This window comes from Melospiza georgiana, chromosome 4 (genome assembly GCF_028018845.1).
Source record: "Melospiza georgiana isolate bMelGeo1 chromosome 4, bMelGeo1.pri, whole genome shotgun sequence".
Classification (NCBI taxonomy): Eukaryota; Metazoa; Chordata; class Aves; order Passeriformes; family Passerellidae; genus Melospiza; species Melospiza georgiana.
The window spans coordinates 10,311,638-10,330,369 of record NC_080433.1 but is presented as its reverse complement, the minus strand read 5'-3'; the positions used below and the strand labels follow the sequence as shown (position 1 = coordinate 10,330,369).

At 41.3% G+C, this 18,732-nt stretch overlaps 1 protein-coding gene across 4 annotated transcripts in view; it reads right to left on the bottom strand.

Moving 5' to 3' along the window:
- MICAL3 (microtubule associated monooxygenase, calponin and LIM domain containing 3) overlaps positions 1 to 18,732 on the bottom strand; it is a 160,337-nt gene that overhangs the window by 97,836 nt on the left and 43,769 nt on the right. For all 4 annotated transcript variants that reach the window (XM_058022949.1, XM_058022951.1, XM_058022952.1 and 1 more), the window contains exons 2-5: positions 8,246 to 8,621; positions 2,590 to 2,797; positions 1,144 to 1,260; positions 352 to 453 (exon numbers count right to left, since the gene is read on the bottom strand). In XM_058022949.1, the coding sequence (XP_057878932.1) occupies positions 352 to 453; positions 1,144 to 1,260; positions 2,590 to 2,797; positions 8,246 to 8,509 (691 nt within the window). In that variant the 5' untranslated portion in view covers positions 8,510 to 8,621. The remainder of the gene's footprint in view (positions 1 to 351; positions 454 to 1,143; positions 1,261 to 2,589; positions 2,798 to 8,245; positions 8,622 to 18,732) is intronic.

The following is an 18,732-nucleotide window of genomic DNA, read 5'->3' as shown; positions in this document are numbered from 1 at the left end:
TTCCATTTAAAAAAAAATATTCTCTGCTACACAGAATAATACTCAACACCTCAGTTCCTACACCCAAAGGTAGGAGTGACAATACTACTTAACTAAAGAAAAAATGTAGGAAAAATTATCCAGATCAAAAACCCTTATGTCTTTATTAGTTTAGAGGAAGAAAACAAACACCACCCACATCTCTGCTATAAATGGATTTGTATATGGACTTTTAATCTCCCAGTCACTTGTCACCTGTCCCTATCACACTATCAAGTGTCTTTCCAGATGTTGATTGGTGTGTTAAAGGCCACTTTTGTTCCAACAAATTTAAGAATAACTTTTGTTTGGAGGTGAATTATGAACCATTACCTTCTAAGGTGTTTCTCCTGCCATCCCCTCCAATGATTACTTCAAACTCATACTCAGACACTGGATGGGTTTTGGGATGGACCAGTGCACGCCAACCTATTCCTGTAGATAAACTCCAAGTTAGTGACAATATAAATGGCAATAATAACAGAAAAAAATTAAATAAAACCAGTTCTTACTATCAATAAATCCTTCAACACATGATCAGCCAAGAAACTCAGCAGGACAGCTACACTGATGACAGGGCTATTCCTGAAGCAGCAATTCCATGTGAATCAGAGGTAAACATAGCCCTGCTGAAACTCCCCTAATTCCTTTAAGGGCCCCTACAAACTTCTCTACTGCCTATACAACTAATAAAAGGCCAAACTACATGTAAGCTACAACTCCTGTGGTGATCAGAGAAGAGGTTTCACAGCGATACCAAAAGCATTACAAGGATCATTCACCAATGTAAATACACTTAGTGAGTGCAAAGAAAGGAGTTGTTTTAAAATGTTATCAAAATGTTACGTAATAGGCTTAAGTATTTTAGAAGCAATTACAATTTACCATGTCTTGGTCTATTTCTGTGCAGTCCTCCTGGTGACTTTGTTTCGTTCAGTAACTAATTTGGATTTGCCACTAGAAAAAGCAAATCCTACTAAAAATCCAAGCAAAATGGATTAATAATTATTCTTATTAATAGAGCACGAGGGAAGGACTTAACATCATAAGCAGAATTAAGGAATGTATCCTGTGTATCCTACCACAACTCCCCCCTTCTCTACTGCCCATTTCAGTGCTACTTGCTTTCATTCTCCTGGTCCTCTGGAGGGTAAACGAGCCCCCGGAACTCCACGTTGACATGGATCTCTATTCCCAAGATCAAGGCAACCTTCAAAAGGATCAGCTGGAGCTGACGGATACCTGCAAGAAAAAAAGCAGATTATAAAGAAATAGAAGGAAAAGAAAAGAGGCCAAGGGCCCATGTGTGTCTGTGTGACATTACTGATACCCTGACAAAGGCCAGCTGCCACTTTCTTCTTCCCCACGGAGTTCCCAGTGATTCATACAGGCACCACAGGTGTGTGATTTCACAGCATGCTAAGAAAACTCTACACAGCTGAAAACCCAACCCTTTTCAAAGCATAAAAAGTAGTTTTATAGTGTTTCAGTCCCCTAACCAGCAACAAGGGTAACAACCAGGACATGAGCTGCAGAAGAGGGAGGGCAGACAGCACTGGCAGGACTGCATTTGTCACAGATGGCAGAGAGCCACTGGATCAGCCTGGATGTAATACTGACTGCACCTCCATCCCAGCACCTCTGGGTTAGTGAGGGCATAGAAAGCTCCTCACCACCTCTTCAGGTAACTTTGGCAATGAGAATGAAAATTACAGTGTGCAAACTCAATGAATTTGAAGGAAAACACCTTACTGTCATATTTCAGACACTGAAATGAAAAAATCCTTCACCTAAACACTAAATTTTAGCCGTGCTGATACACAAAAACACCCCAAAATGCATAAAAACTGGAAGAATAAAAATGAAAATAGAGGGGAAAAGCAATCTGCAAGGCCGAAGTTACAAAGACAACTTCCAGTTTTACCATTTGTTGCCAAATTAAAAAAAAAAAAAGACAACACAGACTGGTGGGCAACACCTGGTTGCACCTTGTACAGTCAATTTTGAGGAAGAAAAAGAAAAGAAAAATAACTCCTACTCCACCAAAGCATTCAGCTTTCAAAGAGGACTGATTTAACAGAATATAAAAGTCATCAAGATTATTCTCAGTTTTAACACAAACATCTATTTAATCAAAACATATCTTCATCACTCTCCTTTACATTAACAAAGCCGAAACTGTTCCACCTTTCTCCAGAAATTCACAAGAATATTCAAAAGCATGCACTTATTTTTCTTTACAAGTTGCTCAAGAGAAACAGAACAATGCAGCAGCTGCAGGAATGTATCAGCAAAAAACAGAAAAATTACCCATTAAAAGAAAAAAAATGATTGAGCTTTAAGTGTACTTTTCAGTGTAGGAAGAAGCTATGCTTTAGGAATGTCTAAGAGATGACAGATAAACATGCATGTTTTAATCTCATGACCAGCCCAGAATGCACAATGCAAAAGTAACACTGAAATATACCACAAAAATTTGAGAGCAGGGACTGTGTAGGCTGAATGTTCACCCTCGCCTTCCTCCCCCCAGGAAGAAGCAGTGCTGCCGTGCCCAGCCCTGCCTGTACTCACTGATATGGTCTATGGATCCTGCACAGAATTTGCCGTAGAACTTTTTGGCGCCGAGGCCGCGGAGGTCGTGGATGGTGAAGGGCCAGAGGTGCAGCACGTTGTTGCGGGAGAAGGCGTCCCTCTTCTCTATCACCACCACCTTGGCTCCCAGGAAGGACAGGTCGATGGCTGTGCGAAGGCCACAGGGTCCAGCCCCAATTATCAGACACTGCAAAACATCAGCACTGAGTGACTGCACAGTCCTTGGAGAAATGGGATTTCTGCAGCAGCTTCTGAGCATCCCACAGCTCTTAGGAAGAAGTGCTCTTTGTATGAAACATAAGCTGAAATCTCAGATCAGTCTGTTTCAACCTGCTAAGTTCTGCCATTGATAAGAAGAAAACTCGACCTGAAATTTAAGTATTAAAGACTCAGAAAGCAGGCAAGTAAAACTGTGTGCTTGCAAGCCTTGCTCTAGGAAGAGCTGCCAAGTCATACTCTCCAAGTTACCTGGAGAACAGCAATATTTCTGAAGGCTTCTCCCTCCCACATTCCACCTTTTTTTTCTTAAAAACAAAACAAAAAAAATCAAAACAACCCCCAAAAAAACAAAAACAAAACCACTGACAAGTTTTCCTCTCATCTTCCAAACACTGAGCTGGCCTTTCTTAAGAATATCTTCAGTAGTATTGCAACAGCTACAGCAGACAAACACAAGACATTAATGTTTTTATAAACACCATCATTTAGAGTAACAGAATAAAAGAGCAGCCAAGTCAGAGCACAATATTTTATGCCTTTGGTGGTGCTTTGGGGCTTCTATTACTGCAGCAAAGGACACTTCAGGGAAGTAGACATCATGTAAACAAAACCTTTGTGTGATCAGACAAATCTTTTCTCCAACCTAACCTTTGTCCTTCACCTTCCCTTATCTCTTTCCACTTTACTCACAAACACCATCAGATGCTAATAAACAACTTGAGAATGTAAAATATGTGCATGTTTAGTGTTGAAGTACCTTCTGAGAACAGAATGATGCAGCAAAATACTCTCTGATTAAAAACCCAAGATAGTCAGGAGACACTTTTAACCCACAGAAACTGAGGCTCACAGAAAAAGTGTTGGTATGTGCAGTCACATAAATACAGTACACAGTCCATTTCTTCATTATTGCACTTTGATTTCTACTGAGTAAACCAGAGACCTTGTTGCAGAGGTGGCTGCTGCTGCTGCCACGTGATTCTCTTCCAGATCCTTATGGCTGCACAAGAAAGCGCTTTGAGAAACTCCTAATTATGCCAAAATTTAACTATGAGCCAGTGTTCTGATAAACAGCCAATCCCAAAAAGCAAAACTTGGTGTTTAGTGGTCATCCCCATCTGACAATTTTTACAGGCTGCCACGTTCTCACCACTTCACCACTTACTCACTGGGGCACAAACTCTGCAGGCACCATGAAACTGCAAATGTAAAGCCTGAATGATGGGAAACCAATTACAGCAGTGATGACATAGCTATTGACATGCAAATTCCACGTAGGACTACAGAAGAAGATAAGGAGTCACATAAATCTGAGGGCAGAGATCCAAGTCTAGAGGAAAGGGAAGGGAATAATAACACTACTGCTTCTTTAGTGGCTTCAGGAACCTGAAAGCATTTGGGACAAAAGGCACACCCAACCTCTGAGCTAATAAATAACTAAATAAAATTGTATATTGAACAGGTAATCTTGAACAGGATCCTCAGTTAGATCTATATTCTTCCAATTTTAATATTGCTTTCTTTGTAGGCAAGTGTAATTTCCAAATACTCCCTTGTCTTTCTAAAGCTTTTCAGAAAATTAGCTCAGCACATCATACTTATTGAGGTAATAACTACAATCTTAAAAGAGCCTGGATTTCAATAAGCAAGAAGAACACACTGAATTGGGTGATTTTCATTCTTTGACAAATTTCCACATATAAAATATTTATGATGAAGTACACAACAGCAAAGGAATTGTACTAAAATCAGACTATTCAAACTCAGGTTTCATGAAATTATAAGCCAGTTGTCTGCAACTTTGTCACAGGAACTTAAAAGGTTTTTTCCCCACTCTATCCTTCCTCCCTGCTCTCATAGTAGGATGTGGTTAAAAGCACTTAAGTTTTGATTATGATTCTAGTTATTCTGAATGTAAAATACTCAGACAAGTAATTTATGGTCAAAGCTGCCTTTTTTTAAATTCCATCACAAAATCATTAAATTATGTTGTTATAGAACATAAATTCTAAGCACAATTAAAAACAGAAAAGATTCTTTTCCAACTCTAATGCTTCTTCCAGCATCAGATATCTCATAAAAACCCACCTTCTGATACTCCCAGTCAGCAGTAACCCCATGACATGCGCCAAGTACAGCCAAATAAAGACAGCTACTGTTATTCTTGTTCCCTTTCCCCTCAGTGACTCCAAGCAATTGCTGCAATCCCCTGCACTGAAGCTGTCTCACCCCTCAAAAACACTTCTTGCTCAAGATCTTTCAGAGAGATTATATTAAGTTTCCAGTAACAATGCCATGGTAATGGAACATCAAATGCAAACTGAAATGCTGTATTCTCTGTATAACCAATGGAGAGAGAGCACCATTTGTAACTATTTACATTTGAACAACCCATCACGTCCAAGACACTTTCATGAACTCTGATTATCTGAATTCTGGTTAGCCTGGATGCTGGCCATGTGCACAAACTGGCCAGCTCCAGGCACAGCACTTCATCCCTGAACAATTTTTAAACGGGCAATTAAGAGCCATCCCACAAAGTATGAAAGCTTCAGAACTGGTTTATGTTCAAGTGTACAGAAGCCAGGCTTCCTAAAGAAATTATTGACTTCTGTTCTGACATAGATAAAACCCTAATCTTTATTTTAAATTCTATCATCTCCACATGCCCACTTAAATCTCTGTACCTTTTAATCAGCAGTTAGCAAATTACATTAAACATTAGGAATATAAAGCCAAGTGAGTTAGGAAACATCAAATCACAGATGACTCAGTTTTCAAAAGGCCTCTGCTTTAAACAGTTATGATAACCTCTCAGGAGCAAAGTAAATTTAAACATTTAATGGCAGATACTATTTGGATAGGAAACAAGAAATTAATAGAAAATATATGAAAAGATAAGAGGAATACATGGTGAAACTTGGTTTAAAAAATATGTTCACTGCAGTCATTGCCCAGTTCCATCACCATGGTCCTTCACACCAACACCAGCAAGTTCTGAGGTTTTTGTCTCATCATTCAAAGAGGGACAGTCCCACATGAGCCTCTCTCTTTATCTCACCACCACCCCACCACAGGCTGCTTCTACAATCACACTCTTGATCCCAGCTCTCCAATTTCATTCTCACTCTCTTTAACTTGGCTTTGCTATATGAAATAGGTTCAGATTTTGGAGGATACCAAATCCATAGCAACCTCTACAGTCCAACTCCCAGGATGTTTTACTCCTTTTATCCACTTTATAACTGTACTTGAACAGAGGTTTTAAAGGCACTTGATTACACGTATTTACTCAAAGCACACCCTTTTCTGATGACTTTTGAGCCTCGGTACTCCTCTGGGTCTCCAGTTATTCTTTCAGAGCACCATCTGAAGGACTCAATTTCTCTCATTCCTCTCACTGCCAACTTCCCAGGGGGATTCACTCATGATCTCGTGTGATCTTCCTCTATAAACTGTCTTTGCATCCCCTCAGAGACACTGGTTTAATCAGCTTTGTCAGAGCTGTCAAGTCACAAAACCTCAAGAGTTGGCTACTTTTTGGCCAAGCTAAAATCCCTACCTTTCTGACATTTCCTTGTGGCTGCCTAGTTGTTAATTCAAGCTCAATAACACCAAATGGAGCTCTGATGTCCTTCTAAACTCAGCTCACCACTTCCCGTGGATATAAATGTCACACTCAATTTTCTGAATGCCTTTCATAGCTGAATGTCACCCTCCACTCACATCTGGTTTTTGTATGCTCTCACAATCAAGCACCATCCACTTATCTGCCTATAAAATCTCATCTCTAATGTTTCATCTCAATTATTGAACCAACCTTTTCCACAGTGTTAACAAATACCGTCAGAGCCTAGATGCAAAAATCACTCTTAGAGTCTATTATTCAAATAAGTTTAAAACCTCTACATCTTGCTCCTTCCATCTCTTTGTCCTAAAAGCATAAACCACTTCTCTTCATTTCACAGATGTAAACACATTAGTTCAGTTCAACCCATTATGTGTAATGTAAATGTAATGTAATGTAAAATCATTCAAAGTAAGAGCAATTCCTGAATCTAATGAACGCACAAGGTGATCAGTTTTGCAGAAAATTTAGAGTTTTTCTCCATGATGCTCATAGCACTTGGAAGACTTATTCCTAAGCATACACAAAACCTATTACATTCATCTTCTGGTAAATCCTTCCTTTCTTATCTTATGTTACCTGAAAAATGAAAACTTTAACAGTGGTTGGATTTTTGGGGTGTTGAAGCTGCTGCCCACTGTGACTACCAACAATGCACAATTGTTTGGTTTTCAGAGTTTACAAACTGTTACTACAGTAATTCATTATAAATGCCTCCATCCGTAAGAAAATGGCCACTGGAAAGTGAAACAAGAAAAACAACTAAGAAACTAATATAACTTTCTAATATCCAGTTGGGGGAAACTATAAGTCCACCAATCTGAAATTGCATTCTCTAAACAAGATATATTCTCCCTCAATTCTATACTGAGGAATTAATCATTAACTCTTCCAATTAAAGTACTTCCTTCTCTCAAAAGGTGACTATCCAAGAGAAGGAGTGGCATCTGTTGTCCTCAATGAAGGAGGACAGAATCCTGTTCTAATTTTATCCTATTCTGCACTATTTGTCTATTTTGAAAAAAAAGTGCTTGATTATTTACCAACCTATTCTATTCACATTTCAATAAATGATATAAAGAACTGCTTTCAAACTGCACTCTCCAAGGGGAGCAGCACATAAATACCAGCTCACAGTAATTCAGGTTTAAAAAATAGTAAAATGCTGTGTGTGTGTGTGTGTGTGTGTGTGTGTAAAAGCAGGAATTCCTGCAATAAATACCACACATACCAACCTTTTGAAAAGAATTGGTATGAGTTTCCACAGCATACTTTTTTCTTTGAACCTAGAATAAAATTGATCACTTTCTAAATAATGGGAAACAGTCTGTTTTGCCAAATTGGCAGAAAAGTTCAGATTTCTTAAGAGTCATGAGAATTTTCAAATTGTGACTGGAAATTTCCAAACATGCATAGTTTGGATCCTAGAATCCAACAGCACACATTCCTGTTACTGTCAAAATGCAAAAAGGAGTCGACCAAGATTAAAGGTTTACCAATTAAGACTTTCCAAGGCATCTATCTATAGGACCCATGCCACAAAAACTTACAATGCAAGAACTTGCTGGCTGCTCCTCCTGAATAAAATACAAACATTCAGGTGGGCAGTCACATCGGGTGGTGACAAAAGGAATTTCTGATTGCTGATCAAATGCTAAAATTGTGAGAACATTGCTGAAACTTCCCTGGCTTACACCAGGCAATATTTTCCTACATCCACACCTTTTCAGTGTGTATTCCAGAGGGATTGGGTAATAGCTGCCTAGCCCATGGTGACTGAACTCTTACCTTGGTGTTGGCGCATGCTTTCCCCTTCTTGTAGTCCTTGTGGCTGCCTCTTTTATCCAATTTGGCCCACAAGGCTTTGGCTTTCCAGTAATTGAGCTTGGACTTGAGTTTGTGATAGAAGGAACGATAGTCCTTGGGCTTTAGCTCCAGGTAGTCACAGAGCTCCTGGAAAGCCTTGAGAGTCCCCTTGCAGGTGGAAGCCTGGACAAATCTGTCAAAGAGAACATGAGCCTGGTTCACCTTCTCGTTTTTACTTTCCTCCATGCTTCACACGTGGCAGCTGCCCAGGGGGGCAGCTGTGCTCTTCCAGTCTGCCAGATTTCCTGATGTTGTTCTGCTGAGCCACTTTCACCTCTGCCTTACAAGCATTATTAACCTATAAAACAAAAAGAAGAAAGAGCAAGTTCAGTTACTCTTTTTCATTCCAAAACTTTGTCTAAGCCTGCTGAACTGAGAGCCCAGATTCCCAGTCAGTCCTCAGCTCATTGGTATCCCAAGGATTTCTACCCAGGCTGACTGAAGAGGAGGCTTCCAGAGTTCAGGGAGCCTCACTGCAGACAGCAGCACATCTCACATCTCTGTTAAATCGAGTCTGTACTCCATCAGTAAAACAAGCTTTTGTGCCTTCATTCTAAAAAGACACATGTCTTTGGTCATGATAAATAGAGATAAGAGGATGGCATAGCAGAAGCTGATACAGAGTCCTTGCCAAGACTGGTTTTTGCACAGTGATGCTTACTGTGATCTTAAAAATAAGTTAAACCTGCTAATAGCAATCAATTTTTTGGACATATTAGTCAAGGCTGTAAAAAGGAAGCCTGTACGTGTTGCATAAAGCAGTATAAACATTTCCCTTACCTAAAGCCTACACACATCATTCTGTCCATAAATGAGCAGCATAAGAGTGAAACATGGCTGGTGCATGAGCCTTCTAAGATCCCATACTAATTCCCACATTTTGTATTTTTCAGCTTCTTTTGATATGCAGGTGCATACAAAATTTTAGGTGGTAGCTGGGGTCTACTTTAACCTGCTGGGGCAGAGCTGCTGTCATGAGCTCTGCTGCTCATTTCTGGGATGCCTCAGAAGCAGGCTGCAGACCTACAGAATTGTTTGGATCATGCTTAAAGCACAGGTGTCTGCTCTTCCTCTCTCTCTTTTATATAGAATAAACCTTTTTCTTTCTTTTATAGATAACACTAAGTATACTCTAAATCACCCTTCTTGTTGAGAAAGAATAGTTCTGTTTGCCTTCAGATATGAAGGCAGCATAGGAACACATGCACAAACTATGGAAGTGAAAGCACTTCCAAGGTGCTTTTTGCCCTTTGTTTTTTTGGGGTTTTTTTTTGTTTTTTTTTTTTTTTTTTGCAAAGGGTATTAAGGCAAAAAGGGAAATATGTGGACTTGGATAAAACTTTTTAGATTCTCACCAGCTCTTTTCCTGCTTCCAGCAGACAGGAAGCCAAGCCAAACATTACAGCTCATGTCTCTTCCCCTCCCACATGACAGCTCTCCAGTAGTTTATTTGGGCACTCCTGCTTTTCAGCCTAACATGGTATTTATTGTTTATGTTTAGAAACAGCAAAGGAGTCCTGGAAACCTTTACATACACCCACAAGCTGGTAGTTTTGAAAAATAAAAGTTCCTACAGAAGTCAAAGTACAACAGTGGGTTATAGTGCAGAATGCAATTCTAACTTTATTAGGACAACCACCTTAGAGGACTCAGTACCCATGAAGCTGTTTTTCTAACTGGCTGATAGTGATGCCCATGTCCATATCAGTGCTGCTCACTAAGCAAACTGGAACTGCTTTCCTTGTTCGCCATCTTAACTTCACTGTCGTGAAGCTGCAAACATCTCCAGGCTTGCACCGCAGGGAAAGCACTGCACTGCTACAGAGGCCAAGCCACAGAACCCTGAAATGGTTTGGTTTGGAAGGGAGACCTTAAAGGTCACCAAGTTCCAATGCCCCTGCCATAGGCAGGGACACCTCCCACTAGACCAGGTTGTTCAAAGCTCCATCTAATTTGGTCTTGAGCACTTCCAGGGATGGGGCATCCCCAGCTTGTCTGGGCAACCTGTGCCAGTGTCTCAGTGCCCTCACAGCAAAGAGCTTCTTCCCCATATCCAATCTAAACCTGCCCTATAACAGTTTGAAGGCATTTCCTTTCTCCTGTCATTCATATCCTTGTTAAAATTCCCTCTTTACCTCTCTTCTGGCCCAACCAGGTACTGAAGTCTTGTGCCTCCTCTTTTGTTCTCAAGAAGAATATAATGGACTCCAACAAGGCACCTCTAACACTGAAGGAGTCATTTCAGTGTCTCTGTGTCATACAGACACAATAAAATACCTACAGCCTCAAGTCATATGCCTCATTAATCAGCACAGCATTCCAAGCTGAATACTCTGATGTTCCCTCCACTTCTTGCACCCCCACTCTGCTACCCAAACACCCACTTTACACCAGTGCTTTGGATGACTGAGACTTCTTCAGAAAAAGCAATACAAGTTACATGACCTAAATTAAGTAGAGTCACAATACAGGTCTGCTAGCCCACATTGCACTTCTGATATATCCAGATGTAGGGACAGCATAGGGATCATTTCTTACTCTTGCTTCTCCCACAGCTTTTCACCAAGGAAGTGAAGCAGCATTGGTTTTGCACTGCTTAAAGACCCCAAAATTAAAACCCAACCTCTTATTGTCACATTTTATGACAGTACAAGCTGGGCAAATAATTTGGCTATAAATAAGAAAACCAGCTGGCCCCTGGGTTGAAAGAAAGGATTCTCAACCAGTTCTGTTCCATCCTAAGTTGCACACATCTCACGGGTCCAGGAGCTGGGTGGTGTCAAGGAACAGACCAATAACTGGGTTTTTCAAACCCCCTTTATAAACAAGGCTTCATACAATAAACTTGTTCTTTTGCCACACGGACATTGGGGTGTGTGTTGTCTCCCTGTCCTGACTACCAACCCCACAAAACACGAGGATGTTAAACATAATATCCTTTCACTCTAGGAACTTACTGCTGTGTCTGAGGTTTGCTAAGCCAGCAGCCAAACCTGGAACAAACAGGTCATTTGAGCCAGCACATTCCAAGGGGTACCTCAGCACAGCAGCTCTGCCCAAATCCCATTTCACAGCCTGGGAAATCAGTTATGCCCACGGGTGAAACACCGAGGCTTCAGTCACCACATTAGGTCACTCCCTAGAACTCTGCATTCCTGATGTAAACACCCTGAGCCCTTGGAACCCAAGAGCAACACGTCAGAGAACATGGAAATTACAGGAGGAAAGCAAGGGCAGGCAAGAATTATTTGCTAGGTTTCCAGGGTACTGGTGTGCCTCGCTGGCTGTTCTGCAAGCCTGCAGTATCCTGCATGTTTTGTCTCGAGGCAGCTGATTGCTGACTCAGATGCTCTGTGAATTCCTTGGCTTGGGAGCTGGGCGAGAAAGACAAAGCCCGTGGAAAAACGCATGCAAGAACAGTGTTCACGTTGCTATTTACAATAATAGCGGGAGGTTGTCACTGACTCATGGCTCCAAGTACCCTCAGGATCTCCAGTGCTTGCCCAGGACAAAAGAAACCAAAGGAAAACACAGAGATGCAGGCAGTGAATAATTCCAGGTGGTGGTTCCTTCCCACAGTCACACAGATGCAGGAATATGAATATTTTATCAAATGCATAGACGAGAAAGAAAGCCCAGTGCCCTACTTCTGCCAAAGGCAAGAGATAAGAGGAGATTTTCAAATACTACACATAATGAATTTGGTTGTACAAATTGAAGTTCTGCAGCAAGTGTTGCAAATGCAGGGCTTATATATTCCAGGCAAATAAAGCCCCATTACACAAGTCACCACCCCCTCTACATTTCCATCCTAATTTTGTTCAAAGTGTTCATTCAAGCAACGACTTGAGCCCAGGGGAAAAAAAAAAATACTATTGGAATGTATTTTTCAGCCATCTCTTTTTTCCCCCATCAGAAATTATTGAGTTAATTCCATCTACATTCACAGCTTGTTCTCTCCACCCTAAATGAGGAGTGAATAAAACATTTGCCAAAGTAACTGCCCAGCTGCACTTCAGAATGCTGAGCTTCTCTGAGCACCATGTAAGTGCTTCCTTACATTTGAATTATTTCACAGCCAGGCCAACACCACAGATGCAGCCTTGACAGACAAACCTCTGAGAAGTCAGGCATCAAGAAGAAGCAGTAATACCATATGGAATTTGAAAGCAAATTGGTCCATGATCATAAAACTACTGTCCAGCAACATTCCCCATGCCCTTGCCTCCCTTTCCTGGCTCCTCCTGTAGCTTGTGCCTAAGCAAGGCTCAGTAACAAGCTCTGCAAACTCTGAATTACTGCAGTACTCAGGCAGCCAGGACACACTTGCAACTTGGCTAGCAAGAGCCTAAGCACAGATTACAGCTAAGCTCATGCTACGGACAGTGCGGACACCTATTTTTGTCTCTCTCCTCCACCCAGCATCCAGTTTTCTTGTAGGAAACCAATTACCTTTGAGACTCCTATTCCTCGTTGAATCTGGATGAAATTGTTCAAAAGTTATTAAGGATGAACTGAAAAGCAGATGAACAAATGGCTCAATCCCATAAGCCTCTCCTCTTTAGGAAGCCAAACACAAAAAAAAAAAATCTTTATTCCAACAAATGAAAAAGCTCTGTTTTAATTTCTAAGATTTACATTCTTTTACTTTCAGCTAAAACTGAAAAAATGGATTTTCTACAATATGCTCATGACTTTCTAAGTGATTACAATACCAAAAAGTGCAGCTTTAGGGCAGCGGTAAGACTGTGGAACAGATGGCAAAAAGAGGACAATTTTGACAAGAAAAGCTAAAGCCAAAACTGGCAACTATTTTAGCTCCATGTAACGCAGACCAAGAATGGGAAAGCAGGAGGACAAAGGCGTGGCTGCCATTGTTTGCAGCTTCCCTTTTAACCAGATGGAAAAGGGGCACGTCAGCCCTGTCCACAGCACGTCTTAAATGGGATTTAGATCTGCTCCTGTTCATAACATTCAAGACTCAAGTAAATAAGCTGTCAAAAAAACTGTGCTTTAATATATCCATGAAACTTTATGTGGTCAGTTCTGCCCACCACACTGGAGAGAGTCTTTTGGGTCTCCACCTCTTTCCTGCCTACCCTCCCTCCCAAGCTAAGCCAAAAGTGGGAGAAAGAGAAACCAAGCATGAACTTGACTGCAAATACCAGAACCTGTTCTTAGCACATACAGAAACAGTTCATAGAATGCTCATGTCAAGAAAAACTCAACCCAGTACTCACTTGAGAAGAAATGCTAATTACACACAAGAACACGGAAACATACAAATAGAGAAGCAGTTATAGAAAATATTTTGGTACAGAAGGAAAAATGTGTACATTGCTTATTACTAACCATTTCTTCAATGCCACAACACAACAACTGAAAGCATTTGATCTACAAAAAACAACCTTTTCTCTATGAGAACTCAAAAACCATACCTTGCTGCTGCTGTCATACACAACTCTTTGATCATAGCACTCCCTACACTGAATGAACACTAACAAAGAAAGAGACCAAGAAACAGATCAATGCTTTTCTTTGGAAGAGAAAAAACAAAAGTAAATTATACCAAGGAAGAGGTAGCTGTTCCCTCCGAGGATGATAAGGGAACAACAGTAGGACACCTGGATAGGTGTCATTCTCACACCACGATGTAACACAGTTGAATTCCTTTATCTGAAGTGCTTTGAAGCTGTTCCTGATGTTACATTTCAACATAAAAATGCATCTCCTGTAGTTAGCTCCCACCCAATTTTACAAGCTGGATTTCCCCAGAGCTCTGCAAACACTATGTAATAACCCTTGGAAAGTGCCTATTTAAAAAAAAAAAAAAAAAAAAAAAAAACAAACAAAAGGAAGACTCCTAAAATTACCAGAATGATATTTTCACAAGACTTTATTACTTCAAACGGGGATAAAACAAATTTGTTGTCTTAGCACAGCAAGGTATATCAGCTTTTGACACCATACAGGACACGGACCCCTTCATTTTTCCAAGCTAAAATGCTGTGTATGCCACAAGAAAGAGCAGAAACACCAGCTTTGAGAAAAGCTTTACTGATCATTAGGGAACAAGAACACTGTTCTGCCCCAAGTAGAAATTCTGAGCAGAACAAGGAGTGGAGACCACAAACACACTTTAACAACCTCTGCAGCCCAGAGAGCCAAGTCCACTGAAATCTCCAGATTCTGCTGGAGCACTGATCACCCCAAACCATTCCATGGCACAGGGAGAAAATATATAGAACCTCTCTGTATTTTGGAAAAAATAATCTCATTAAAGAAATTGTCTAATGAAACTCACATGAACACATTTGCAAAAATTCATGTAAGTGAAAGCTTACATAAAATTTCACATAAGTGAAAGTCAAATTTTGGCGTTAGAACCTAACACCAAACACAGACTGCATTGACCACAGAAGTGATCACAGAGGATAAAAGATAACAGGAACAAAGAAACAGACAGAATCATAGGATCTGCAGCTGACAAGAAAATAAGAATTACCCATCTTTACTGGGCATGTAAAATGTTTCAGTGACCAGAATGAAAAGGTCTAGCACCTTCTGTAATATGTGCTTGCTTTCTCTTTACCTGCACTTACCTCCACTTAATGTGCTTCAGTTCTCCCTCTCATTACCAAATTAGCCAGGACGGGAACAAAGCCAGGGAAGGGTCTGAAGCAGAATTCCTGTGAGCAGCACTTGAGGGAGCTGGGGTTGCTCAGCCTGCAGAAGAGGAAGCTCAGGAGTACCTTATCCTCTCTACAACCTCCTGAAAAGAGAGTGTAGCCAGGTGGGGGTCAGCCTCTTCTCCCAGGGAAGAAGTGAGAGCACAGGAAGAGTCTTCAGCTGTGCCAGGGGAGGTTCAGACGGGATATCAGGAGGAATTCCTTCAAAGAAAGGGTGGTCAGGCACCAAAACAGCACCCAGGGAGCTGCTGGAGCCACTGTCCCTGGAGGTGTTTAAGGAAAGGCTGGAGGTGACACTGAGTGCCACGGTGGTGTTGGGTCATAGGTTGGACCAGGTGATCTCAGAGTCTTTTCCAACTCAAGTGATTCTGTAATTCCCCCTTTTATAGGTCAAAGATTACTGATCACCTGGAGATCCAAAGGAGGCTGAATTTACCAAATTTACCCTTCATTTGCATCGCCATTAAGAGAAATATTTAGCACCTCAGAAGCAAGCTCAAAGACTGGCCATTTGTGCCAGCATTTATTTTAATCACAGCAGATAGAGGCCTAGACTTCAAGTCCAGGGCTTACCCCTCTGTGGTTTGGTAAATCCAGACTCTCACAAAACATTCCAGTTACAGACAGTAAAAAATGAACATGGGAAAGCAAGTTGTATTTGTGCTGCTTCCAATTCTCAGCTGCAATGGGTGTGGAAAAGAGGCAGGCACTTCCTGAAAGGAAGTGGTGGATGACAAGGGAGTTAGAAAACAGGATCAGAAGATTCCTAATTTCACCATTTTTACACAGTCTGCTAGATATGGCATCACAAATCCTCTGCACTGAGAAGTTCAAACAGATTACAGATTATTTAGTGGATGTATAACCATTTTCTGTGGAAGAAGACTGATTACAGAAAGCAGAGGAAGTTAAAAATCTTGGAATCTTCTTCCCTCTACACATCTTGCAAGACTCTTTTGGGAGCCAAGAAACCCAATGTAAATAGACATTTGAATAAAAGAGTTGTAAAGATTTTTCCAACCCACAAACCAATGGCTGAACTTTAAAAGAAAAAGAAAAACAAATTTCAAGCTTTATTCTAGGACAAGTTCAGGAAAGGTTGGGATCATGCTATAACCCATGGGTGCAATCCTAGCCTGTGTAATTACCACATAAAAGATACATGCAGAATCAAAAAAAAAAAAAAAAAAAAAAAAAAAACCAAAAACAAAAAAAACCCCTAAAAATCAGACCTTAAACCCAGACTTCCAGAACTGCCACCTCCTTTCCCTTAACAAGTTAAGTCCAACCAGGAACAGCATCGTGAGACTCACCTGCAGATGAGGTCACTGGTGATTTGTCACTCTGCATCCCAGCTATTGGATGCTCCAATCTGCCCCTGTCCCCATCCCATGCATGGCCAATAAGACCTAAGGTCCCCAGGGCAGGCTGACACCCTCAAGCTTTCACTGCTGCCAAAGAAAACCCCACAATGTGTTTATAACCACTCATGGGTGTACCCTGCTCCTTCCAAGCTATGCACAAAAATATGTGCTCTGCAGTCTGTCTATACACCTAAAATCAGAAATGGCAATGACAACAAACTCAATCTAGGTTAGATCAGGCTGTTTCTAACACCCCACAGGCTTCACAGCCATGTGCTGTCCTCCCACATCACTCACTAGATTAGACAATAATATACAATTAGGCAATTTCAATTTGTTTTGCAGAGGTGGAGAATTACACAGCTCAGCAAGAGCACTACTTGACTGAGCAGAGTCTGAACAGGGCACCGAGCAGGATTTGAAACAAGCCAGGAGGCTACTTTCCATCATGGCTTACCTTTTTGGTCAGATTCACTATGGAGTTACACCTCATTTTTACAGTAAAACTTATTTATTAGACTCTAAAGGCACGGGGCTTCTAGATAACAGGGGAGACACTGAATATGTTCAATGGACACAATGTTAAATCCCAATTGGTCACAGGAAGAAAACACACCCACACATTCATCCTATAACTTTTATTTCATAAATCAGATCATTTGGTGGAGGTCTATTCCACACAAGCCACAAACCTCCTCTGTAACCTCTCCCAGGCTGCATTCCTGTAGCCATGGCTTTAATTTCAGAGGGAAAGAAAGTCTTGATCCCATCCTTTCCTCAAAATACTCTTACTATGCTTACATTTTTGGGTTCTTGACAGTATGTTAAACTTAGTTTAGTATTAACCCTCGATAAATTTACTCATGTAAATCTTTCCTCTTTCCAAGATAAGAATACCAACCCTTTGCACTCTGGCATGCTCCACAATCTTGAGTAAGGATAATTTTAAAAAGCAAAGCAAAATCCAACCCTTAGTGACTAACCAACTGTGAGACCATCAAATGACAACTGATGAAATCTAGCAACTTAATCAAAGTCTGTCTCTGTTACACAATCTGCTGTGCCTAATTCTTCCCCATCGTTCATATTCCTCAGAGGTACAAGGAAAGCTTTTACCAGGAGACAGCAATGTATTGTAAGCAAACAACCAGTTCAACATTGTAGCTCAGTCTTGACAAACAGACAGAATAAAGAGTTTGCATTTTTTCATGATACAAAATAGCCCAGAATCTTGAAAAGTAATCCAAACTGTAGGCAGAGAATGGCAAAACCAAAACCCACAACATCCAACTTTCCGTTTGGCTCCGGATATCAGATAATACCAATTGCACATATTGTGCATGGGTTATAAATAGCAACCAGGCAGCACCTTCCCCACTTGGCTGGACATTTGACTCTCAGTAAACACTGAGCAGTTTCAATTGCCCAGATAGCAATTTCCCTGGAACCTGCAGGATGCCTCTCTGAGCAAAGCCCAGGCCAAGCTCAGTGCCTGGAGCGAATGAAAATCTGTTAGGAAATCAGTGGGAGGAAGGAGCTGGAGGTGGTTCTGTGATTTACTCTCCTCTCCCTGAGGCTCTGGCAGCCTCCTGGAAGGAGGCAGCCATCACCTCCAGAGGCAGACATTACCAATCTCCTCAAGTACAGCTGCACTGGTGGGGGCATGAAAAGACTTGGTATGAATTAGTCACACATTAAATCCAACCTAAGTGTAAAGATGCCATTGTCAGGATTCATTCCTAGTAGCAAGGACACATCTCTTTGCCTTTTATCCTCAAGGACTGCTCTGCCTAGCCTTTTTCATTCCATCCTCCTTTGGATAAAGGCCCATTCCTCGGCCAGGATATTTGGGGGTCTGAAGCAGATACCTGGAAGGTTCAACTGAGGATACCTGGCAGAGAAAGCCCTGTGAGGGGGCACAGGCATTTCCTTTGCTTAACGCAGGTCTGCGAGCCCTCACCAAAGGAACTACGAGCACTTTCTGTGCAACAGACCTGTGTGCACTCTGTTGACAGGCAAAGCCCCCCATGCTCACAGACTGCACTGTGGAACAGTGACTGCCCAGCATGGCTTGGCAGCACTGAGGCACTGCTTTGCTCCTGTGCTGCTCACAGGCTCTGCTCTGTAGGGCAGCTCAGTATTTCCACTGGCAGATGATTCAGTTCTGGACCTTGGACTCAAACTGTGTAATTTCCATAATCTCTTATTCCATAACATCCTGTATTTGAGCACTAGCCAGAATGACCCTTTTCCAAAATACTTTTAATACAGCAAGAAGGAGCACAGGAGACTGCAGGTCACTTGTGACTTCTCAGTGACAATACCAACAGGCAGTTGCTGGTGTATCTGAAAAGAA